General features: G+C 38.6%; 1 protein-coding gene across 1 annotated transcript in view; it reads left to right on the top strand.

Annotated features, from left to right (window-relative positions):
• dock1 (dedicator of cytokinesis 1) overlaps window positions 1-26,622 on the top strand; it is a 443,854-nt gene that overhangs the window by 112,116 nt on the left and 305,116 nt on the right. Inside the window, exons 20-27 of the mRNA XM_055646705.1 lie at window positions 2,950-3,039; window positions 3,474-3,574; window positions 6,019-6,153; window positions 15,311-15,419; window positions 18,463-18,533; window positions 19,152-19,258; window positions 21,846-21,973; window positions 23,347-23,442. Of these exons, the coding sequence (XP_055502680.1) occupies window positions 2,950-3,039; window positions 3,474-3,574; window positions 6,019-6,153; window positions 15,311-15,419; window positions 18,463-18,533; window positions 19,152-19,258; window positions 21,846-21,973; window positions 23,347-23,442 (837 nt within the window). The remainder of the gene's footprint in view (window positions 1-2,949; window positions 3,040-3,473; window positions 3,575-6,018; window positions 6,154-15,310; window positions 15,420-18,462; window positions 18,534-19,151; window positions 19,259-21,845; window positions 21,974-23,346; window positions 23,443-26,622) is intronic.

Genomic DNA, 26,622 nt, shown 5'->3' with positions numbered 1-26,622 from the left:
CTCTATCTACTGTTGTTGACACTTTCAAGGAACTATGGACCTGGACCCCAAGATTCTTCTCTACATCATTGCTGCTGAGGGTCTTACCATTATATTGATACTTTCCCCTTACATTCACCATAATCCTCTTGTCCTCTCTCAATAAGACAGTCCTGAATCTACACAACCAACTCACCATGAATCCCATGCATCTTAATCTTTTGGATCAGCCTACTGTGGGACTTTATCAAATGACTTACAAAAATCACTGCAGACAGCATCCAACACCCTACCCTCGTCAATAACCTTCACCACCTTCTCAAAAAACTTGCTCTATACATTTTGCATACAGAGACATGCAGACTACCCCAAATTAGCCCACTCCCTTCCAAATGGGAGTAAATCCTACCCCAAAGAATCCTATCCAATAACTTCCCTACCACTGGTGTGAGGTTCACCTGCCTATAATTCCCTGTATGCTTCCCTTAAACCAAGGAACAACATTGACTACACACCAGTCTACCGGGACCTCGCCTGTGGCCAGAGAAGATGCAAAGATCTTCTTCAAGGCAATGGCAATCTCCTCTCTAGCCTCCTCTCTCCTCTCTTAGATCCCATCAACCCCTGGGGATTTATCCAGCTTAATGCTCTTCAATGGCCCCAACACGACTTCCTCATTAATCTTAAACTGTCCTTGCAGTATTCTGTACACTGTCTCTGCCTTTCTTGGTGAATACAGATGCAAAGCACTCGTTTAGTAGCTCTCCTACATCCTAACACAAATTCTCCCCATTATTCTTGATGAGTCCTATCTTCTCCCTGGTTATCCTCGTTTTAATGTACGTATAAAAAGCCGTGAAATTATATTGAATCAGACTCGCCAAAGCCATTCATGATTTCTTTTAGCCCTTCTATTCTCCCGCTTACTACTTTCCTACTTGCTTTACATCCTTAAAAGGCCCTGCCTGATGTTCTCTTAATACCCTTTTTCTTAATGACAAAATTTAAAACCTCTTTGGTTATCTAAAATTCCCGTATCTTGGTATGCTTATCGGGCCTGTCCCACTTAGGCGACTTTTTAGGCGACTGCAGGAGACTATGCGGTCGCCACATGTTCGTGGGTGGTTGCTGGGTAATCGTCTTCATGGTCGTGAGGCGTTCCCGCATGCTGGGAACTAGTCGCGGCTTCATTATGGTTGCCACTAATTTTTCAACATGTTGATAATTAGCGGCAACCAGAATGAAGCCGCCATGGATAGTAGCAAGAATTCGCGTGCCGTAGATGCAGTGATAGTGGGTTGCCAGGAAGTCAAAGGTTGTCATCGGTTCTCATAGGTTGTAGCCGGTGCTGACTGGTGAATTTCATTGGCTCATTGGGGAAAAAAAAGTAAGCAGTAGTTTTCAGAACCAAGGATAACTGACCGGTAATGTTAATGCCTGCCGAGCTTCACAGCCGTGTATCTCTGGCTTCTTAAAAGTTGGCTCCACTCCTTCTCCCTCCCATTTCTTCCCGCCTTCTTAACTCTTCTTTCTCCTTCTTCGCGCTTCTTCACTCTTCTTCCCTCTTCTTCCCCATTCTTCCCCCTTCTCCCTCCCTCTTTTAAAGGACTACGTGACCCTTCCCATACACTGTGCCTTCACCATCTTAATTACAGCGCCAACCTACTTGATCATCGCAGTGTGTGTCTGTATCACATTGGCTTTGCACCGTGTGAATTTCACTCAGACAGCGCTCCCCCCGCTTGCTCTGCATAACGGGCTGGTGATGGAAGCGATGTGTGTGTGTTTCACTCTGACATTCGTCGGCAGTCGCCTGAAAAATCGCCTAAGTGAGACAGGCCCATTATCCTCCTTACAGGTACATGCAGATCCTGAACTATGATCAATTTACCTTCAACCAACTTCCCCACATGTCTGATGTGAACTTACCAAATAACAACTACTCCCAGTTTATTCTCCCCAACACTTTGTAATTACTTTGTAATTTGCCTTACACCAATTTAGTACCATTCCCTAAGGTGTAGACATCCATATTCAAAATAATCTTCTTGGATTAAATTCATGGAATTGGGTTCACTCTCCCCAAAATGCTCTTCCACTGAAACTCCAATCATGTGTGGCCCTTAAATCCATTAACTACGTCTAAGGAGTTTGATATATTGTCTAAGATATCAGGCCATTCTCTCCTTCATCCCTTCCTCTGTCATTCCCTTGGAATTCTACCCCCTTTCACCCGACACTTTCCCTTTTTCCCCGTTGATTGTTTTTTTGATTGATTGAAAGGGACAGCATGGAATCGGGTTTTAGGACCAACAAGTCAATGTAGTGAGTCTATGTTGACCATTGTTCACGCGTCCACAATATTTCAATGTTATCCCACTTTCTCATCCACTCCCTGCACATTAGCTGCAATGTACAGAGGCCAATTAACCTGCAAACCCGCATGTCTTTGGGACATGGAAAGAAACCAGAGCACTTGGAGAAAAGCCATGGGATATCAGAGAGAACGTGTAAACTACGCAGACACACAAAGCAGACGAGGCCGGTATTGAAGTGCCTCTGGCGCTATGAGGCATAGCTGTGCCGCTGTTCTTTCAGACTGGTGTACTTGCTATTTTTCCCCAACAAAATTACTTATAAAGCTTATATTGCCTATCCATATCTGGTACTGAAGTAATATATTCTGCCCTTCAATGCTTGGCATTAAGACATTTACTGGTCAGCTGTAACTCCTGGGTGGGAAATGGGGTTTGACTGACACCAGCTGCAGACTAGTCGATATGGCCTTTTCCTGTATTGAAATCTGTGTTTTTTTATAAAAGCAATGAAATATCAGGTTTTATTTACTGCGATGCTTGACCAAAAACATTTAGGTTTTTAATCGCAAGACATTTTGTGAATGTGAAAGCTAAAATATAAAGATAACATTATCTTGGATTGTGTATATTCAAATCTAAATCTTTCTTTCAGTTTTTACAAGATACACTTGATGCACTTTTTAATATCATGATGGAGAACTCTGACAGTGACACTTTTGACACATTAGTTTTTGATTCTCTGGTAAGTTAAACCTTTGGAACCATACGGGCCTTACTTGTTGTCTTTCTCTAAAGTTTCTTTTAAGGCACTTTATTGGCACTATCCAAGAATGTTCTGAGGTAGCTCAGTTTCAGAGTTTGATTGACAGTGCTAGTGTGAAATACTATGGGGAAACTATACAAAGCTAATAGCTTTGTAAATGTAACTTGGTAATTGGTTATTAATTATGGCCTTCTGTGCTTTGGAGTTACTTGTCACTATGCAAGCAGCATACAGTAACTTAATTTTACCATATTTTCATCGTTATTTGGAGTTTTAAATTTATTGTTCTAATTGAATGCAAATGAATCTACCGACCATATCATGTCAAGTAATTAGATGCAGATTTGTTAAGAAGAAGTCTCTAGGGAGGAATGCTATTCATTTCAACCAATATATTTTTCTTCCAAATCCAGGTATTTATAATTGGACTGATTGCTGATAGGAAATTCCAGCATTTCAACCCTGTTCTTGAAACCTATATCAAAAAGCACTTTAGCGCAACCTTGGCTTACACGTATGTTTTTCAAGAACTCTGATCTTTCATGTTTGCATTGTAGTACATTCTAATTAGTCTCATTTCTGCCTTTGGCTGGAGCATATTTCATGACTTTTATTGAAAATAATGTATATATTTTTTCTTTCTACATGATCTACAAAACATGTTTAGCTCTTGTTCATGCAGTCAAGTTGTTGTCACTTAGTTCAAACATAATCAATTAAATAATGGCAGGGAGGAGCAATTTTGTTTATTTTAGAGGTACGGCATGGAAACAGGCTCTGGTCCACTGAGCCCACGCCAGCCATTGATCACCTGTTCACACAAGTTCATCAATAGCAATTTTGCTCTGGAAACTGGCTCTGATCGTTCTTGCTATTTTTGCAGTAAAATAACACTTCATGACAAGGCCTGAACATTTCCTGAGAATAAAAGTTTTGCCAGCATGTTAAACTATGCTCCAACTTTGCAGGGTGTCAAATGGTTTGAATTTACTTAACATTCAAATGAAAGTTAGTCATACTATTAAAGCATTAATTATGCTATTCAATTTCAAATTTAATTAAAAAAATAAAAGTAAAGCATTTTAAACAAGTTCTCATAAGTAATTGCTATTTAATTGAAACTTGCCGCGCCCCATGCAGCCATTCCTCTCCTCAGAAATGAATGGAATCACTGAACTTATGTCATGTCAAACCAGGTGCTGGTTCAGTGGGCAGATTTCCCAGCATAGATGTTGGGTAACTGCAGGAAGTTGGCATGTTGTCTGTGGCTTCATGATGGAAGTATATAAAATTGTGAGAGACAATTGTGAGGTAGACAGTCAGAACCTTTTTCCAATGATGGAAAAATCAAAGTCTAGAAGGCATAATTTTAAGACGAAAGGAGCAAAATTTAAAGCAGATGTGTGGGGCAAGTATTTTACACACAGGGTGGTGGGTGTCTGGAACAACTTGGGGCATCAGAAAACCATCTAATCGGGTGATAAATGATAAAAAAAATCATAAGCATAATTGGAATTTGGCTTATATAGTTATTTAATTGCAAAACTAATGTAATATTTCTGGTATGAATCAGCATAAGGATTTGATGAAATCCTGCTTGAAAAAATGTCACAAATAAAGGCAAGAAAACACAGGGATAGTTTTCTTTGTAAAAACATATTTATTTATTTTTGCTTCATCTCATTATTTTGGCAATACACCATGATCTATACTACTTAAAATACAGGATATGAAACAATGGGAATATTACATAAAAAACAGGAAAATAACCTGGAACTTTGGAGACCTTCAGTTTCACTACTGAGTGCTGTATTTACAGAAACACTCATATACAGGGAATGCAGTGATACTGATGATGTGCAGGCTGATGAGGTTAATTTAGCTTGGCTTCATATTCAGCACAGACATTTTGGGCCAAAAGTCATGTTCCTGTCCTTTTCTTTGTTCTATGTTAAATGTAAGATGTTGCATTTTGAGAAGCCAAGCCAGGATCTTCCCAGTGAATGGTATAGCCCTGGGGTACATTGCAGAGAAGATGGATCTAGGAGTACGAGTACAGAGTTCCCTGAAAGTGGGGTCGCAAGTGGATAGAGTGGTGAATAACGCTTTTGACATGCTGGCTTTCAATAGTTAGGGAATTGAGTTTAGAAGTTAGGACAATTGTACAAGATACTGGTGAGATCATTTTTAGTGTATTGTGGCCTGTTTTGGTCACTGTGCTCTCGGAAAGATGTTATTAAGCTGGAAAGATGGCTGGAAAGCTGGAACGCAGTTGAGGCAAGGACACTAACACCATTTATAAACCATTTGGACACATACATGGATAGGAAAGGTTTAGAGGGATATGGACCAAACACAGACAAATGGGATTAGTTTATATGGGACATCTTGGTCAAGTTGGGCCGAAGGGCCTGTTTCCATTCTGAAGAAACTGTGATTTTATTCGTCAATTTTGTCTTTTCCTTGAGAGGAGTGATCCAAGATGTTGAATCTATCGTGGTAATATCTGATTTCTCAGTTCTGGTATTATTTAAGGTATCGTTATGACCTAACTTTATTGCACTGCTTTATAAAATGGAAAAAACATTGAAATTAGGTTTAAGGTAAATTGATCAGACTAATAAATAAGTCTGCATCACGTTTTCACAGTTTCTGTTGAGAATAGATACCTATACAACATTGCATAAACATATCATTCTCTGGCATTTTATTCTGGTGAGAAATGTGTTGCCAGATTCTGCCCTAATACGGAGAAAGAACATTTTGGGGTCTATTGTTGGTTACTAATCATCATATAACTTAACAGATGAGGGAAATCTTATGGCATACTTTAGGGAAACAGCAGAGATAGGACATTTGTTTTTTGGAGAAAGAATTTGATATGGAAATATTTTCAAAGGAGCATAATGTAATTAAATGACAGGTATTCAAACTTACAAAGTCTTAATTTTCATTCAGGAAACTCACCACTGTATTGAAAAACTATGTGGACAACTCAGAAAAGCCTAACGTGACAGACCAACTCTTCAAAGCAATGAAATCTTTAGAATATGTTTTCAAATTCATTGTTCGTTCGAGAATACTGTTTAATCAGTAAGTATCCTTTTTATTCATAAATCTAGTTTTGCCATTGTACTGGAGAGCCCATGGAACATTTATTTAATATAATAAGGCTTTTGATACGATCTCTCATAGTAACAGGATGTACAGGATTCATGATGACTTGGCCCTATGGATTCAGAAGTGGCTTATTCATAGAAAACAGAGAGTTGCGGTGGAATGATGATATTTGGGCTAGAGATCTGTGACCAGTGGAGTTCTGCATGGATCTGTCCTGGAACCTCAGCTGTTTGTGTCATATATAAATGACCTGGACATAAATATAGATGGGTTGGTGATGGGTTGATCTGTGGCATCCTTACTAATCAAGAACCTATCAATCTCCGCTTTAAAATAACCTAATGACTTGGCCGTCTGTGGTATTGAATTCCACAGATCCATTACCCTCCGGCTAAAGAATTTCTTCTTCATCTCCTTTCTAAAAGTAGGTTATTTTATTCTGAGGCTGTTCCCTCTGGCCGTAGACTCTCCCGCTGGTGGAAACATCCTCTCCACATCCACTCTATCCAGGCCTTTCGTTACTTGGTAAGTTTCAATGAGACCTCACACCTGTCCTTCCAAACATCAGTGAGTACAGGCCCAGAGCAGTCAAATGCCCATCATACGTTAACCCAACCTTAATCAGTCTCCTCAGGACCCTCTCCAATGCCAGCACAGTCCTCTTCACATATGGGCCCAAAACTGCTCACAATACTCCAAATGTAGTCTGACCAGTGCCCTATAACGCTTTAGCATTCCAACCCTGGTTTTATATTCTAATCCTCTCGACATGAATGCTAACATTGTTTTTACCTTCCTTACTACCGATTCAACCTGCAAATTAACCTTTTGGGAATCCTACACCAGCAGTCTCAACTCCCTTTGCACCTCCGATTTCAGAATCCACTTCTCATTTGGAAAATAGACTGCGCCTTTATTCCTACTACCAAAGTGCATGACCGTACACTGCTACTCTGTATTCCACCGTCACAGGGCGGCACAGTGCTACAGCGGTAGAATCACTGCCTGAATACGGGTGGTCTCTGTACAGAGTTTACCTCTCTCTTTTGACCCCGTGGGTTTTCTCCGGGTGCTCCTGTTTTCTCTCACATTCCAAAGATGTACAAGTTTATAGATAAATTGGCCTCTGTAAATTGTCCCCAGTATGTAGGATGGAACTACTGTACCTCCTAGGGGTTCCATCTTAGGCTCCCTAATCAAATCTGGTTCATTACACAACACCAAATCCAGAATTGCCTTTTTCCTACTAAGCTCGACCACAAGCTGCACTAAGAAGCCATCTCGTAGGCACTCTAAAAAATCCTTCTTTTGGTATCCAATACAACTTGATTTTCCCAGTTTACCTGCATATTGAAATCCCCCATGATCACTGTAATATTGCCTTTCTTATATGCCGATTCAATCTTTTGATGTAATTTGTACTCTACGTCCTGGCTAAAGTTTGGAGGCCTGTGTACAGCTCTCATTAGGTATGTTGCAAAGCGTACCTGAAGCGTTGCTGAAAATCTGTCGCTCCGGGTGTGCGCGATTTTGGCGCCGTTTAGAGGGGGCGGGTTTAAAACGTGATTTTCCCTAGGCTGTTCCAATCGAGGATGTTCAGCATAGTTAATTATTAACGGAATATCGCTGGAATATTCCGTCGCTTTAGCTATTATTCGTTTTAAAGGCTTTATATAATTGTTGTAGTAGTTTAAAAATTAACCTCTAAACCCGCAACCCCCGCAACCGGCAGGGTCTCATACAGCAGACAACAGAAGGTAGGCTGTTTATTTTTACATTAAAAAGGGCTTCTTAAGATCCCTTTATACAAAGTTTAAAGTTGCGAGTAGCTCATTTTGGGCCCATTATATCCCGCAATATTTTTCTGGGCATTTGAGGGCACAAATCTAGTGCAATGTGAACGTTCTAAACTAGCGCGTTCACAGGAACCCACTAGAAAGCTGATTTAAATTGACTTTAGTTTACAGCAATTGAACACTAAATTCCTTCCATTTGGCCTATAAATTAATGTAAATGAGATTTAAAAATCATGTTTTATTGTGAATTATTTGTGAATATTATTTGGACACTTAGGCTATTAAAAAATGTTAATCATTTATTAAGAAATAGATAGATGTTTAGATCTAGTAATTGAAGTTTGAAATTAGCTCCAATTGGGTAACTAACTAATTATATGCTTTAATTTCAGGTCATCCAAGTAAGATTGATTTATATTTGTTTCAGAATGCTTCAATCTGTGATAACTGAAAATTTCATTCAGTTCTCTTAATTTTTAAGAAAGTTATGGGCTTTTGACTGTCCACGATCACAGCTTTTTTGTTATGTCCATAGAAAATCAATAGGGAACAAGATGCTAATTTCTGAGTATGAAAATGGCCATAACTTTTTAAATACTTGAGATGTGAAAGTGAATTATGTGTCAAATTAAACTTCTTGTTATGCTTTATCTGATGGGATAAATTGCAGACTTGATTTTTTAAATCTCAAAATTTTGTAACATTGCTACTCTCATCGGGGTCTTTTTACCCATGCACTTTCTTAACAAGAATTCAACATCTTCTGATCTTGTATGATCCCTTGCGAAGGATTAAATTTCATTGCTTGCCAATACCGTCACCACCTCCACTGCCACCTACCCGTCTTTTTGACAGGGTGTATATCCTTCGATGTTCAGCTCCCACTCTGATTCTCATCTAGCCACATCCCTGTCATGCCCACATGTTTTACCTACAAAGTTTTATCACCCATCCACCTTGTTCTGTATACTGCATGCATTCAAATGTAACACCTTTAGTCCAGTATTGTTGGTCAAGAGCTTCTCTTATTCATATTGATGGCAGTAAAGCTACAATTCTAAGTTATCTTCAGCTGATAGTTGATTCTGTTATTTTACACAGAATTGTCTGCATTTATGTGTAGTTCTGCACTGTTATCTTTGAACAAGGGTCACCTGTTATCGTTTAAAATTTAACATTATCTCCCCAATATTTAGTGACCTTGAAATGATCGTGCTCCATCATAAATCTCTCTACTCTTCATTGGTATAAAGTCATGTCATATAAAAAATAAGCCTGGGCACGTACTCTTACTCAATCTCCTGTGGGCATGGATTTGGATGACTATTCATTTTAGGCCAATACCAATTGACAACATTACCTTGAAGTGGGAAGGTATTTACTTCAGGGGCATTACCTTTACTTCAGGGTCTGTTTTTAGGATTAACTGCATTTGTGTAAATTTCTGCAAATTAGTTTTGTCTTTTGTCTTTTCCATGCACAGGTTGTTTATTGTGTATTTTTTGTTATGAGATTAAAGTTGAATTTAACTCAACTTTAGTTCAACATTTTGCACATTGATAAACATTATGTAAATTATGATGTAAATTATATTTTATATCTGAGGAACAAATAATGATTTTAAAATTACATCTAAATAAATGTTGTATTTGTGATTTACTTTGGACTATGTAGTCCAATCTTTTTCTTATTTCAACGTATCAAAAAATAAATGTTTACTCCCCATCTATCCTTTCCCAAGCCATTATGCTAATCAAATATAAACATCAATAAAACAGTTCTCTAAAATGCTCCTATTCCTCTCTTCCTACCCTAGTTAATTGTTGTCTCTCTGTTGTTATCCTGAGTCATTTAAGATTTGGCAACACCTGTTTTTTGATATCATAGCTGCAGTTATGTTTGGCTACAGAGACATTAAGTACTGTAGAAATTCGCTTATGAAACTGCATATTCTGTTAGTTGTAACTATTGGAGTATAAAAACATGTCAAGTATTGTTTGTCTCAGCACAGAACATTTCCAGAAACATTATATTGATTAAACTTTATCCAACTCTTTTTTGGATCCACTTTATATGTTTTTCTAAAATAAAAGGTCTGCATCTTACATGTAAGCCAAGCTGAGATAGATGCACACTTAAGAAAAAGTTTATCACAACCTATCTATTTTTCATTCATTGCATTCAAGTACATTTATAATGATAACATATGCACTTATTTTCCTGTGGCTATTCTACCATGCACCTTTAAATATCTAATATTGAATTAATATCAGTATATTCCAATTTTATTGTAATTTTGGCCACAAGCTTGTAAATTACAACAGCATTTAAAGTGGCATTCCTATAATTATAAGAAAAACTATATTTAAAGTTAAATTTTGCAAACAAAATTATATTAAGGTTTCTGTCAGATTTATGATCAGAAGTGTATAAAATATACCACAGTACAACACAGGAACAGGCCTTTGGCCCACAATGATGTCAAGATGTCTGCACATGGGCCGTATCCCTTAATATATGTTCATATATCTGTTTAAATACCCCTATAAATGCTTATCATATCTGCTTCCACCACATCCCCAGCAGCAAGTTCTAGACACCTAACAGTCTCTATTTCTCTAGCATTTGAGAGGTTTGTTCTTCTTTTGGATCAGCCTAACATGGGAAATATTATCGAGAGCTTTAAATTGGCCTCATCAATCATCTTCATCACATCCCCTATTCGCACGCGCACACACACACACACACGCACGCGCACACGCACACACACGCACACACACACCCACACACACACACACACACACACACACACACACACACACACACACACACACACACACACACACACACACACACACACACAATAAATGTAAACACTTGACTTCATGTTTTAGTTTGCAACTCTGATGTTAGCTGAATTGTGAATGTATTGCCTCATCATATGAAGTTAACTTATTTTCTCTGGATCATTGCTGCCGTTCAAAAGTTAAAGCTTCTGACACTTTCGTCTCTTTTTAATTCAACAGGAAAGAAAGGTTCAGGTTACATATTTCAGAAGCTTGCAAATTTTTTAATAGAGAAGAAGGAGCATTTCTTGTTTTCTTTGTGTACTATAAATGACTACATTTATTGTGTTGAATATTTAACTTGATTTATATTTAAACAAAAATAAAATTTTGTGACAACAGTTTCTAATTTACACCTATGTAACACTAATTATGTTATCAGTTGGATAATGTTCAAATTTAAACTTTGTACCATGGATCACACAAAGGGAAATGGATCGAATATATTACCCCATTTTATTATATATTTTTTTGAAATATTTCTGTTCATAACTAAAATATTTATAATTTCTTACGTCTTTGCATGATACAGAGATAAATATATTGCATTGTAGTTTGTATAATCCATTGGAAACAAATCACTGCAGCAACACAAGGGTTCTTAGTGTAATTATTTTGGTGTCAAAATACATGCTGATGTTGGTAGGCAGCAGAAAAACTATAGATTGCATTCCACCTTGAGCTGCACCAATTCTCAGATTTGACATGAAACAGTTGAGTTAAACTCTTGTTTCCCTCTATTGTCAGCAGCATAATTGAAGAGTGCGGCAATTATGGTGAAATGTTACTTCATGTCTCGTCCATACATCAGGGTGCAGGGTTAATCCTTGGTAGATTATTAGATGTATAGCAAATGTTTGATTGGGGGAGGGGTGCTGGTGAAGTGGGGTCTGCGATGTGAGCGTTAGTGACAACCTAAAGAAGGAAAACTTAAATTCACAGCGGAAGTAGGAAGGCAATTAATTTGACTACAATTTTTCATGTATACAGTGCCCTCCATAATGTTTGGGACAAAGACCCATCATTTATTTATTTGCCCCTGTACTCCACAATTTCAGATTTGTAATAGAAAATAATCACATGTGGTTAAAGTGCACTTTGTCAGATTTTTATTAAAGGCCATTTTTATACATTTTGGTTTCACAATGCAGAAATTACAGCTGTGTTTGTACATAGTCCCCCCATTTCAGGGCACCATAATGTTTGGGACACATGGCTTCACAGGCATTTGTAATTGCTCAGGTGTGTTTAAATGCCTCCTTAATGCAGGCATAAGAGAGCTCTCAGCACCTGGTCTTTCCCCCAGTCTTTCCATCATCTTTGGAAACTTTTATTGCTGTTTATCAACACGAGGCCCAAAGTTGTGCCAATGAAAGTCAAATAAGCCAATATGAGACTGAGAAACTAGAATAAAACTGTTAGAGACATCAGCCAAACCTTAGGCTTATTAAAATCAACTGTTTGGAACATCATTAAGAAGAAAGAGAGCACTGGTGAGCTTACTAATCGCAAAGGGATTGGCAGGCCAAGGAAGGATACAGAAAAATTATCTCTATAATAAAGCAAAATCCCCAAACACCTGTCCAACAGATCAGAAGCACTCTTCGGGAGTCAGGTGTGAATTTGTCAATGACCACCGTCCACAGAAGACTTCATGAACAGAAATACAGAGGCTACATTGTAAGATGTAAACCACTGGATAGCCATAAAAATAGGATGGCCAGGTTACAGTTTGCCTTAAAAGAGCATTCAAAGTTCTGGAAAAAGGTCTTGTGGCCAGATGAGATGAAGATTAACTTATATCAGAGTGATGGCAAGAACAAAGTACGGAGGAGAGAAGGAACTGCCCAAGATCCCAAGCATACCACCTCATCTGTGAAACACGGTCGTAGGGTGTTATGGCCTGGGCTTATTTGGCTGCTGAAGGTACTGGCTCACCTATCCTCATTGATGATACAACTGCTGATGGGCCTAGCATAATGAATTCTGAAGTGTATAGATACATCCTATCTGCTCAAGTTCAAACAAATGCCTCAAAACTCATTGTTCATTCTACAGCAAGACAATGATCCCAAACATACTGCTAAAGTGACAAAGGAGTTTTTAAAGGCTAAAAAATGGTCAATTCTTGAGTGGCCAAGTTAATCACCTGATCTGAACCCAATTGAGTATTCCTTTTATGTGCTGAAGAGAAAACTGAAGGGGGCTAGCCCCCAAAACAAGCAGAAAATAAAGATGGCTGCAATACAGGCCTGGCAGAGCATCACCAGAGAAGACACCCAGCAACTGGTGATGTCCATGAATCGCAGACCTCAAGTCGCTGCCTTGAAAAGGCTGTCAGCATCATCAAGGATCCACACCATCCTGGCCACTCACTCATCTCCCTGCTGTCTTCACATAGACGGTACAGGAGCCTGAAAACTGCAACATCCAGGTTCAGGAATAGCCCTTCTCCACAGCTATTCGGCTATTAAACTCAACTCGAACAAAACTCTGAACATTAATAGACCATTGCTCTTTATCTGCTTATTTATGTGTGTATATATATATTTTTCAAATGTGTATGGTCACACTGATCTCTTCTGTATTCATTTATGCCTACTATACTCTGTTGTGTGAAGCAAAGCAATAATTTCATTGTCCTATCTAAGACACATGACAATAAACTCTCTTGAATCTTGAAGCAGTCATTGCATGCAAAGGATATGCAACAAAATATTAAACATGACTACTTTCATTTACATGACACTGCTGTGTCCCAAACATTATGGTGCCCTGAAATGGATGGACTATGTATAAACACAGCTGAAATTTCTACATTGTGAAACCAAAATGTATAAAAAAAGGCCTTTATTAAAATCTGACAATGTGCACTTTAATACCATTGGATTTTTTCTATTATAAATCTCAAATTGTGGAGTACAGAGGCAATTAAATAAATGATGGGTCTTTGTTCCAAACATTATGGAGGGCACTGTATGTGTTAGTGGTGAGCATCATGTCTAATTGAGTGATTTGTCTGTTTTAAATATTAAGCAATATTGTCAGGATTCCTTTCGAATGTTCCTTTTGATAAGACAGTAATTTCTGTTCTGTGTTTTTTATTTTATATTTATTGCTCTACAGCTGGTATGTTGAGGCTCTGGTCATGATAAAGAATGAGGTATGGTTCAGATATAGGCAGCTGGGATCAGGTATATGCCAGGTGGAGTATAAGGGATTCAGAGCAAACTTAAGAAACCACAATCTCCGGCCCTACCCCTTCATAATGTTCAGCAGTGGATCTGAGACATCTCTGATTAGCGAGATTACATTAGTGAGGCAACATACCATGCTGGAAAATACCTCTTGGACAGAGAAGTGCATGTCCCCCTCATTAACAAATTTCTATCATTATTGCTCACCTGAACTTTCCGTCCCCTGCTATGCGTTAGAGCGAACAAAGTGCCACAAACTCTGCTTCTGCTGCTTTCCTCTGAGGCCATCCCCAATAGTATCGAACATGCTATACCCATTGAAAATGGAATGACCATAGCTGTTTCCTGCACAATTTGTCTGCACTTACTGCCATTTATGATGGTCACCCATCTCCTTTTTGTATCTATGGAATGACCAACTTGCTAAACTTACTGTCTGCAACATTTTCCAAATGCTAGATGTGACATAGCCAGTCCAACTGCAAGACCAATTCCACTACCCTGCAATCTCCAATCTCTCCTTTTTGAGATTTACCCTTTAGGGAATTTAAGTAGTACTTTATAAATGTGATATAACCTCATTAATGGAGTCTGGCTCATCACTCATATACTCATCACTGTCAATTAGCAATTAATGATTCCTATTCTTGCTATTTCGCAGTTCCTCGCATCTCAATTTAAACAAAATAATACTTGCAACTTTTCAAGTCAATTATATTGGAGAAAGATTATTTGATCCATTGTTATTTTGCATTGAAAATAATTCTAAATGTTTCAGGGTCCCTTGCCCTTATCGAATTTCGTTTAAAATTATTTTCTAATCTAATTTTTCTGGTATTTCTTTTTTATTTGAAATGCTATCTTTTTTTCTATTCTAAATTTAATTTGTCACTGCCTGCTGTTTTATTTTGACTGCTAGTTATTTTTTGCTGGTAGATATTGTGAACTAATTTGCTTATCATTGAACATAGAACAACACAGGGACAGAGACTTTGGCCCAACACATTGGCACTGACCATGATGCCAATGTAAAGTAATCTAATTTGTGTTGGCTGAATGTCCCTCAAACTGTGCTAGTATATTTGCTTCTGCCATCTCTGCAGCATTTTCCAAACACCTACCCTTCTGTGTAAAACAAAGCATTCCATTCTTTGTTTTGTAAAATGTGATTTTTTTAAATGAATTTATCATTGAAAATATGTATAATTAATTGCCAAATTAATTGCTATATTGTTTTACAAACCTTACCAGAATTGTAAAATGTTGATCATATTTGTTCATTTCTTTCAAGATTGTATGAAGATAAAGGTGAAAGTGACTTTATGGATTCCTTGAGACATTTGTTCAGATCAATTAATGACATGATGAGCAGCACTTCAGATCAAACAGTAATAGTAAAGGTAATTTTTGCTTGGATTTAAGTTAATAAAAATTACTCCAGATTTTGTCTAAACTCAACTTGTGTGGAGGTGTTTCTAGAGGTGTTTTGGAAACAAACAAGAGAACTGCAATGTACTTGTACCTTATGGATAGCTTTTATATTTAAATGTAAATATAAACAGGAGAATAAATACTTTACTAATGTTAACAAGATAATTGAGGAATATAAAGCAAGCAGGAAAGAACTCAAGCAGCCATTGGTCGAAGGGGCTATGGAATTTCATAGGGAAGTCATATTAATGAAAATCGCAAGCTTTTTCTGTGTACATTCAAGAATAAAGGAGGGAATTTATGCTTGACAGAAGATGTTTCAAACTCTTATATTGCCACATGTACCAATGAAGGTATGCGAATTACCAGACAGCCATACGAAAAAAAAACAAGCAACAAGACACACAAATACATAAAAGTTAACATAAACATCCACCACAGCAGATTCCCCACATTCCTCACTGTGATGGAAGGCAAAAAAGTCCAATCTTCTTCCTCTTTATTTCACCCCCGGACGGGCAATCGATCCATCGTTGGGGCGATCAAAGCTCCCGGTCGGGGTAATCGAAACTCCCGTGGCTTGGAGTTCCCGATGTCGGTCTCTGACCAGAGTCATGTGATGTAAGTCCGCAAGCACCCAAGGTCGAACTTCAAGGTCGATCCCTGGCAAAGGGATAGCGGGCTCCATGATGTTAAAGTCCCGTAAGCTCCCCGCGATGGAGCACTCAAAAGTCGGTCTCCCGCAAAGGCCGCCAACTCCTCGATGTTGGGCCGTAGTTTGGACGGCGATACGACACAGAAAAAAATCATATCTTCGTTGAGGTAAGAGATTAGAAAATGTTTCCTCCCCACCCCCACCCCCCCACATAAAACAAGCTAAAGAACACTAAAAACATACTTTTAACACATACTATTTAAACACAAACCAGGAAAGGACGGACAGACTGTTGGCGAGGCAGCCATTGTTGGCGCCACCCGGTGGTATGTGGGATACCAAAGAGTACTTGGGATCTGTATTCAGCAAGGGGAAGAACATGGAGGATAGTGAAATTGGTGCAGGGTACACTATTGTGCTTGGGGAGTTTGAGATCAAGAAGGAGATAGTGTTGAGTCATGCAAAGCATTAAGGTGGACAAATCCCTAGGGCCTGACGTGATCTATGTCAGGTTATTGAGAGAGGCAAGATTGAAAAATCTGGGGTATTTGACAAAGATCTTTTATCCTCTTAAGGAAGCTGCAGGTGAGGTCTCAGAGGGCTGGAGATTAACCAATGTTGCTCATATTTTAAGTAGGGAAGCAAACTAAGAAATGATAAGCTGGTGAGTCTTGTGTTGTAGGGAGGGAAAATATTGGAGTGGATTTACTCCGATTATTCACATTTGTAAGAGAAAGAGATAATTAAGGACAGTCAGCATGGCTTTGTCTGCGGCAGGTCACGTATTATCAACTTGAAATTACGAGGGAGATTGATCAGTTTAGGCCAGAGAATGTTGTTTGCATGGATTTTAGTAAGGCATTTGATAAGATCGCTAATGGCAGGCTGATCCAGAAAATAAATATTCATGGTGGCTTCGTAGTTTGGATTCAGAACTGGCTTGCCCATCGAAGGCAAAGGTAATAGTGGAAGCTGGAAATATGTGACTAGTGGCATTACTCAGGGATCTGTGCTAGGACCTCTTTTGTCTGTGATATATATCAAAGAATAGCTGTAAATGCAGATGGGTCCGTTAGCACGTTGCAGCCAGCATCAGAATTGGTGGGGTTACAGACAGTGAGGAAGGCTACCAAAGGATATGGGTGGAGAAATGGCAGATGGAGTTTTATCCAAGCAAGCGTGAAGTGTTGCATTTTGGTAGGTTGAATGTAAGAGGAAAGTATACATTAATGATGTCATTTAACAGTAGAGGGATCTTGGTGCCCAAAATAGCAACATAAATAGTTAGCGAGGTGAAGAAGGTGTATGGTATGCTTGGTTGAGGTTTGAGTATAAGAGTTAGGAAGTCATGTTTCAGCTCTTTAAAAAAACTTTAGTTAGGCCATTTGGAATATCATGCATTTCTGATCTCCCCGTGACAGAAAAAAAGTGAAAACTCTGGAGAAAATACAGAAGAGAATGGTGCATGGATTACAGCTGTAAGGTGCATGGGTGTCAGGTTATGGGGAGAAGGCAGGAGAATGGGGTAGGAGGGAGAGATAGATCAGCCATGATTGAATGGCGGAGTAGACAATGAGCTGAATGGCCTAATTCTGCTCCTATCACTTATGACCTAATGAGAAATTTGGCAAATTTGGATTGTTTTCCCTGTTGGAGATAAAGGAAGACAATGGAAGCATATAATATTGAGAGGCTTGGATAGGGTAGACAGTCAGAACGATTTTCCAGGGTGGGACTATCACAGGCGAGGCATAGCTTCAAGGTCAGAGGGGAAAAGTGTAAGGAGTTGTGCACAGCAAGTTTTTTTACATGGCCAGTGGTGGGTACCTGAAATGCGTTGCTGGAGCTTGTGGAAGCAGATACGATAGTGGCATTTAAAGGGCCTTTGGATAGGCACAGGGATATATATGTAGGGGATGGAGCGCGGGTCAGTGAGATTAATTTGGCATTATGTTCAGCACAGACATTGTGTCCAAAATACCTGTTTTGTGATGCTTTTCTGTGTTTTAGAGAAGCATTTTATATGGTAATTTATTTGCTCACTTACAAAGAATGGGCATTTTTGAGTGTCAACAGAGGAAGACGAAAATTAATAAATTGGGTTGAGAAATTAACATGGCAAATCATGTGACATTGTTAAATTTGTTACGCTTCTCTGTTCTTAATGAAAAGAATCAGATTAATACAGGAAGCTCAGCATGAATATATGTAAAACCATACAGGATCATTCAGTATTTATGCAAATAATTTATGATGACATATATCAATGGCAGTGAAGATATTCTGTTTGTTAAACACTGTGTATTTTAAAACTATCATTTTCTCTTCAAAGCTAAATTTACTTATGTTATTTCTAGGGGGCTGCTTTGAAATACCTCCCAACAATTGTAAATGACGTTAAGCTGGTATTTGATCCGAAAGAACTTAGGTAAGGAATGGGCTTTCCCAGATCATTCATAACGCTAAGTATTTGTTCTCTCCTGTGTGCAGAATAAAACACGAATAAAGTAAAATATATGTGGAATTAATACATATATAGTTTAAGCATTCAGATTGGATTATTCAGTCAGCCAGGTGGGTTGTTAATCAACTTGAAACCTATTGACCTGGATGGTACAAATATTGAATGACTAAATCTGTCACATAGTTCTGAAAAAAGCATTGTTGTTGTTGTTTGCTATGTTACTTATAACAAGTCACATAAGACGAATCCTAAAATATTATTATTTTTTTTTCATTTTTATACTGACATTGACCATATCTGAGAAGTGAAGAATGATTACTTTTAGACCAAGTTGAAGTGATGTGATCTTAAAAAAAAACCCTCAAGCATTTAATGTTGTTGGCCAAATTTCCTGCATGTAGCTTTATCAAATATGAAGAAATCCAGGCATGTAGTAGGAATTTAGGGTCCAGAAAAATGTTCTTCCCAAATGAAAAACCTTATTAAAAGAGAACTTACACAATAAAGTGATGTTTTTGATCTGTGTGGGACCCTCATTAAATTATAATTTACTCATGGTTCCTCTAACTACCTTCCTGACAGCAAATTGTTTACAGACTTCATTCATAATGTTCCACCGGGCAGACTTGTGCGTCAAAAGCTCTACTGTTTGATTGAAATAGTGCACAGTGACCTCTTCACACAGCATGGTGAGTAAGATTTTCTTCTAATTGACATACAATTTTCTGTAACAATGGAGTTTTTGCCAGGCTTTAATGTACATTTCTACTATGAATGTTATGGGGGCTTAAATCAATTCACTCCACAAGAACTGCAATTTTCTGTATTTCACTTTTTGCCTCTGATGTCTGCTGGTGGAAACTTATCTTTGTGCAAATAAATTCCTTAGAATTCCAGAAATGTTATTTAAAATATTCTCAAGAAATTCCAGAGTAGATAAGTGAGTTAAACATGCATCACTTCAGTGGCTTTGTTTCATCCAGCTACTTAATGGCTTTTAAATTCGCATAACAAAATCACTAAAATGTAAATTATCATTGCTTTGGGGTTTTCATTAAATCTGGAATAAGGAGATGAAGCTATTGCTCGAGTGCATAGAAAATATTTAATTTTCTATTGTGACTAATCTACAAAACAACTTTTACATCAAGATGCATCTGTTTACTCTACCAAGTCAATCGCTGTAGAAATGTAACTGCCTGGCTTTTCAAACGCACTTAATGTAACTGCTTTATATTTTATGGGTGGAGATCATGTCTTTAACTTTATGATTAAAGTTAATGCCCAAATAGAATCTTACACAATTAAATTAAATTGTGTTTTAATGCAGATTAATAATTAAATTTGTTGTGGCAGTGCTAGGGGCAAATTATTACTAAATTCAATTTTGCTGTTTGCATAACAATCAAAAAGTGCAGATGCTCGAAATCCTGAAATTAAAAAGACAAAAACTGGAAACACTGTACAGGTCAGGCATAGCTTGTGAAAAAAGTAAATGTTCTAATTTTGGGTGTAGACTGCTTCATCTGAATTGGGAAAGGGAAAACAAGTTAGTTTTCAACTGCAGATGAAGCAGGTGGGCGGAGTGGAGGTGGCTGGAAAAACGGAGAAATTCTGTTGAAATGAGACCAAGAGAGAGATAAAGAGCATTAGGATTAGATTGCCCTTTTCTCTTTGTGTAACATATTGCTAGTAGCAAGGATGTGGGACATTATCAGCAGACCATTTTAAAGAAGTACACTTTAAAAAAAAGAGAAATATATGGCCAATATGACTCTAACCCACACTAAGCTATGTAGATGTTTTCATGGTCTTCCTCATAACCTGTATAATTCAGAGATTTTGAGAAATTTACAAAAGAAAGAGACCATTCCGAACGTTGAGTGTCAGCCAAAAATGGAACAATGTGCATTACCCCCACTTTCATCTTTTAACTGTTAACCTTATAACTTTAGGTCTCCAAGAGCTTGCTCACACTCATGCATTTTTTTTTGTTTTGCTATCTTTTCAGGCATTAAGTGCCAGACAACGCAATATTTTTAGATGAATTCTTTATCTTTGACACTTCGATAATCCATGAATTAATTTATATTCATGACCCATAGTTATTGATTAAAACACCATTATTTCACTTTCTTTTCAACTCGTGGAAGCCTCTTATTTTATATGTGTATTAAGGGGAGAAAAATATTTAGCTAACATTTCCTTATAACCATAATGATCTTCTATATTTTGGGTTCAGAAAGCTGAAGAAGGGTCTCGGCCCGATACGTCACCTTTTCCTTCGCTCCATAGATGCTGCCTCCCTTCTGAGTTTCTCCAGCATTTTTGTCTACCTTCTATATTTTGGACTCATGCAATTGTGGTTTCTAATTGGACCTACACATTCCTTCTTTCAATTCAGCAATTTGTGAAACAACTTCAGTTTATCCAAGATATTTCCAGCCAGTATTTTCATCAATGTTCTTTACTGTACTTTCCTTCTTCCTGTCATCCTAGCATCTTCATGAGTCCTTACTATGTTGAGTTTATCTCAACATAGTATCCTATCTAGAATCCTATCTAGAATTTAGGAGATTGAGAGGGGATATTATAGAAACTTACAAAATTCTTAAGGGGTTGGACAGGCTAGATGCAGGAAAATTGTTCCCGATGTTAGGGAAGTCCAGGACAAGGGGTCACAGCTTAAGGATAAGGGGGAAATCCTTTAAAACCGAGATGAGAAGAACTTTTTTCACACAGAGAGTGGTGAATCTCTGGAACTCTCTGCCACAGAGGGTAGTTGAGGCCAGTTCATTGGCTATATTTAAGAGGGAGTTAGATGTGGCCCTTGTGGCTAAGGGGATCAGGGGGTATGGAGAGAAGGCAGGTACGGGATACTGAGTTGGATGATCAGCCATGATCATATTGAATGGCGGTGCAGGCTCGAAGGGCCGAATGGCCTACTCCTGCACCTAATTTCTATGTTTCTATGAGTTCCCACCAACTTTCTTTTTATGTCTTGTTCGGCTGTGTATGTACTTTGACTTTAATTCTCTTTCACTTTCAATTTAAGCAACTCACTTATATTGCTTGCAATCCTATGACCTTGAGGCTATTCCTTTCTAAACTATTCCAAGTCAAAAGTTGTGTACATTGAAAATTTCTAATGTTGGTATATGAATTCCCATGTATTACAAGGATAATTCACTGATGATTACAAACAATCCTAACAAATGAAATTATTTATTAGATAGTAGTTTTTATATTTTGAATACTGTTGTTCATTGTGTCTAGAATGCAGAGACATTCTTCTACCCATGATGACAGACCAGCTGAAATATCATTTAGAAAAGCAAGAGGAGCTGGAAGCTTGCTGCCATTTGCTTAGCAATATCCTTGAAGTACTCTACAGAAAGGATGTGGTTAGTACATTTATCCAGTGTTTGTCAAATGTTTGAACTGTCTGTATACATTTATGTCTTTTTTATATCTGTTACATTATTTATTCTTTATGGCACACTTAATCTGATCATGTACCAGATATCTAATTAGCACACTGAAATAGGAGAAATGCAGAAATTATCTGGCAAAATATTAAAATTCTTCAAGAAACTACTGGCAAGTTAGTAAAAGGATAGAAAGAATCTGAGGTTATAGACCCTTGCAAAGCAGTAAACAAGAAACATGGTCCAAAAGGCTCCTCAGTTCCTTCCTTGTGGACAAAAAAAAATACTGAAAAAAATGAGGAAATGATTTGTTCCACGATTCTGAAAAATCTCTCTCTCTAAGTGACTGGATTTGCTGAGAATAATTGCTGATCTGAAGCACAATGACACCAGATTGCAACACAACCTAGGATAACTAACATTCTTTGAGCTTTTCCTGTTCATATGACGCAGAAAGGATGGACTAAAACAAAAAAATCCCCTGAAATCTATCTGAGATAAAATTGGAAAGGGCTGGAAATACTCATCAAGTCATCAGCAATTGTGGAGAGAAAAAATATGTTTCAGGTTGGCTGTCTGCAAATACTGTTGGACTTGCTAATCATCTTCAGCATTTTTGTTTTTAAAGAATAGATATTTTTTGATTGCCAGTATAGGTACCTGTTTATTGCAACCTCTTAAGGTATTGCATTCTTAGAGGAGAAATGCCCCAAGACAATACAAATATTTTGTCAGAATATATTTTCTCTAGAATTATAAAATAACCTTTGTGAAGCATCTGGTTATATTTTACCTTTAAGACTGCTATAGAAATGCAAGGTACGGGTTGTAACTGATTCAGATAGTGAAGACCACCATCCAAGAAACAATTACTACATAAAAAAAATATTAACATTTTCAATTTCAAATAGAAAAGATTAAACAAAGATTAAAACTTTACAACTACTACAGGGTATGTGCATTGATGGGGTTCTGGAAGTAAGATGACAGTTCATTTGGAGGTAGTACATAGCCTTTATGCCTCATTTGTGGGCAAAGGCTTGATCGTGTGACTTGTTTCTGCCTTTCCAGATCATTACACTTATGTGTTCTTAATGATAAGCACCTACACTGTGCTTTTTTAGTGTCTTCCTTATTATTTTGTTCTTTGTTATTAACTTTGAAAGCGTTGATTGGTATAAAATATCTTTGCAGCAAAGTCTGATTGACATTAGTAAAATTACTTTCAATCTAAGTTCAATTATAATTGATTTCCTGCAATGAAAATGGCTTTTTATGGTAAACGTCAGTCAATATGTTGTTTCTATCATTGCTCATTAATACACTCCATTGATTGATTTTTAACCTAGGGACCAACACAGCGACATGTCCAGTTAATAATGGAGAAACTATTGAGAACTGTAAACAGGACTGTCATCTCCATGGGACGTGATTCTGATCTAATAGTAAGTTCCTGTTGAAATCAATGTTGGAATCTTTATGGAGCTGTGAATAACCATTTTGAGCCATATTGGCAAAATTACATATCAGTGCAATACAGAATAGTTGAAACCTTGATCCAAGTGTATTGCGAAGGAGATGAAGTGCAACAGGTATACATGATGATTTCAAGCATGGGGATTGTCCTGTGAGTGAAAATTGTTAGATTAGCCTATTCTTAATGGAATTAAGAGAAATTAAAAGTGATTTATTTGAAAATATTATTTTAAGATGCAAAAACACACATTTGTTTGGAAGAGTTTGTATATTTTCCCTGTGACCGCATAGGTTTTCTTTGGGTGCTCCGGTTTCCTCAAGCATTCCAAAGACGTACAGGTTTGTAAGTGAATTGGCTTCTGTAAATTGTCCCTTATGTGTACGGTGAACTAGTGTACGGGTGATTACCGTTCGGTGCAGACTCGGTAGGCCGAAAGGTCTGTTTCCATGCTGTATCTCTAAACTAAATACAAACTAAACTAAACTCAGTTGATCAGGTAGCATCTATAGAGGGAAATGGGCAGAGGGTGTTTCGGTTCGGGACCCTTTAGACTTAGAAATCAGGTCCGAAGAAATGTTCTGACACAAAGTGTCTTCTGTCCATTTCCCTCTCCAGATGCTGCCTGCTGAGCTCCTCCAGCAGATTATTTTTTGTTCAAGATTCTTTTATGTGAGATTCTAAAATGGATTGACAGCATAGAAGCTGATGAGCTCTTTCAATGGCTACAAAGTCCAAAGTTATGAGGCAGAATCTCTAGATAAAGAATAAATCATTTTGAGTTAAGACTCAGAAGCTAGTTGGAAATCCTTTCTCAGAAGATTGTGGTTGCTCAGTCACTGAGCATATTGAAGACTTTGATCAATAATAGGCCTGTAACAGAATACGCATAGATAATATATGATCAATACCATTTCAATAAAATAATAATCACAATATTAGTGCAAAAAAAGCCAAAGTCCTAGTGCAACCCAGGACAGTCCATAGTTTGTTGGTTAGTATTGTGTACTGTTCAAGAGCTTGATGGTTGTTCTGAAGAAAGTATTCTGGAACCTGGTAGTCATGGTTTTCAGGGTCCTCTACCTTTCTTCCTAATGATAGGAGTGAAATAAGAGGGTGGCAAGGGAGGTGTGGGTATTTGATGATGCTGACAGTCTTTTTTGTGGCTGTTCCTCCTCTCTATTATGGGGAGGTCAGTATCCATGGTGGACCACCAATGTGTCCACCTTTTTCTTGATATTCCAGGACATTCAAGCTGCTGAACCAGACTCAGAGACTAATACATTTTGGAAATCTCTTCCTAGAAGATTGTGGTTGCACATTCGTTGAGCATATTCAAGACTGGGATCAATACTCTTTTGACATAAAATGAATAACTGGATTGAGTGGGAAATGAACAAGGCACTGGGTCAGCTGTGATCTAATCAAGATGTTGTATGGCGTATGTCTTCTATTCTTAAATCAGACAAATTGATATCAAGTTAGCATTGACTTAGCATGGTGGTTTGCCTTTAAATGGGCCAAACATTTTATTCATTGTAGAAACAAGAGACTGCAGATGCAGATTACAAAAAAACCCCACAAAGTGCTGCTGTGACTCAGCTGGTCAGTCTCACTCTCGGTCTCATTCTCAGTCTCATTCTCGGTCTCACTCTCGGTCTCTATCTCGGTCTCTCTCTCTCTCACTCTCTCTCTCTCTCTCAGTCTCTCTCGCTCTCTCTCTCTCTCTCGGTCTCTCTGTCTCGGTCTCTGTTTATGAATGATCCACGGCAACACACATAGTGAAGATCAATCTTTATTCCATTGGCAAACGGGAACATTGAAACCGACTGACCTTGCTAGTGTAAAGCTGTGTAGTACCGTAATACCATGTAAAGGGTGGCATGCACATGTGTGTAGTGGAGATTATAAATGGCATGGATTAATAAGTGTAGTCTAGCTAAGAAGCAAAGCATAAATAGAGTGGTTTGTGGAACATATTGTAAAACACCAGTATAAGGTGTGGCATTTATTATTTTACGTGTACATGCTTGTGCAAATGTGAGCACATAAAACAAGACGGGTCATGCACAGTTCAAGTGTGGCCGGTGAATTTTCCACTCAGCGGGTTTGCCTTGCAGACACGACTTGCACGCGTATGGTAATACCCCTCGTGTCCCTCATCCTTCTCTGAGGGAGCAAGTCCCTTATCGGGTGAACGCGGAGGAGAAGACATGGGAGGAGATGGGGACACCGGGGAAGGCAGGGATGGCGCTGGCACCGACGGAAGAATCGATGGAGTGGCATTCGGAGAGCATGAAGGAAGACCGGCGGGCTGGTCCGGGTAAGGACACGGAGGTGCCGGTTCATTAACCGGGAGGAGGTGTTGGCAAGTTCGCCGATAGATGCCGTTGTCAATACTAACCAAGTACAAGCGTGACTGCAGTTGACCCCAGAATGACTCTGAGGCGGTCGTAACCTCAGAGTGACCGTAAGCGAACAACTTGTCCCTTGTTGTGCAGTTGAAGCGGAGAACTGGTTTTATCTGGGTTTTTTTTGTATGTCGCGGCGGCGTTGGAGCTGGGATTGGATCACCGACAGTGCACAAACTTGTGGTTCTAGTAATTGCTTGGCCATAGGCTGGGTGGAGCGGGTTCGCTGTGACACAAGCCGCTCGGCTGCAGATCCCAGGAGAGGGCCGCGGAAGATGTTCCGTAGGTTAAGTAAGTCGAGATAAACATCGGATCCGGCCCTGCGTGAGCGTTCCATTAGGTCTTTTGTACTTCTTACCGCGCGCTCGGCCAGGCCGTTGGACTGCGGGTACTCGTGGCTACTGGTGGTGTTGTGAAAGTCCCAGCATTTCGTGAAATCCCTGAAGAGCTGACGGGAGAATTGAGTTTCATTGTCTGAGAGGAGCTTTAGGGGTGCCCCATGGACAGAGAAGTGGCGAGTGAGTTTTTGAATGACCATGGCTGAGGTCGAGCTACAGAGCAGGTCGATTTCAAACCATCCTGAGTAGGAATCGACAAGAGCCAGGTATTGTTTGCTGTGCCACTCAAAGATGTTGGCTGCTACTGTGGACCAGGGTAGGTCCGGATTGGGGTGCGGGAGAAGTGGTTGTTTCTGTTGGTGCGGGGTCAGGCTATTGGACAGGCAACAACTTTCTCGAGAA

Source organism: Leucoraja erinacea, chromosome 15 (assembly GCF_028641065.1).
Source record: "Leucoraja erinacea ecotype New England chromosome 15, Leri_hhj_1, whole genome shotgun sequence".
Classification (NCBI taxonomy): Eukaryota; Metazoa; Chordata; class Chondrichthyes; order Rajiformes; family Rajidae; genus Leucoraja; species Leucoraja erinaceus.
The sequence above is the reverse complement of the archived record's forward strand: the minus strand, read 5'-3'. Positions and strand labels throughout refer to the sequence as shown.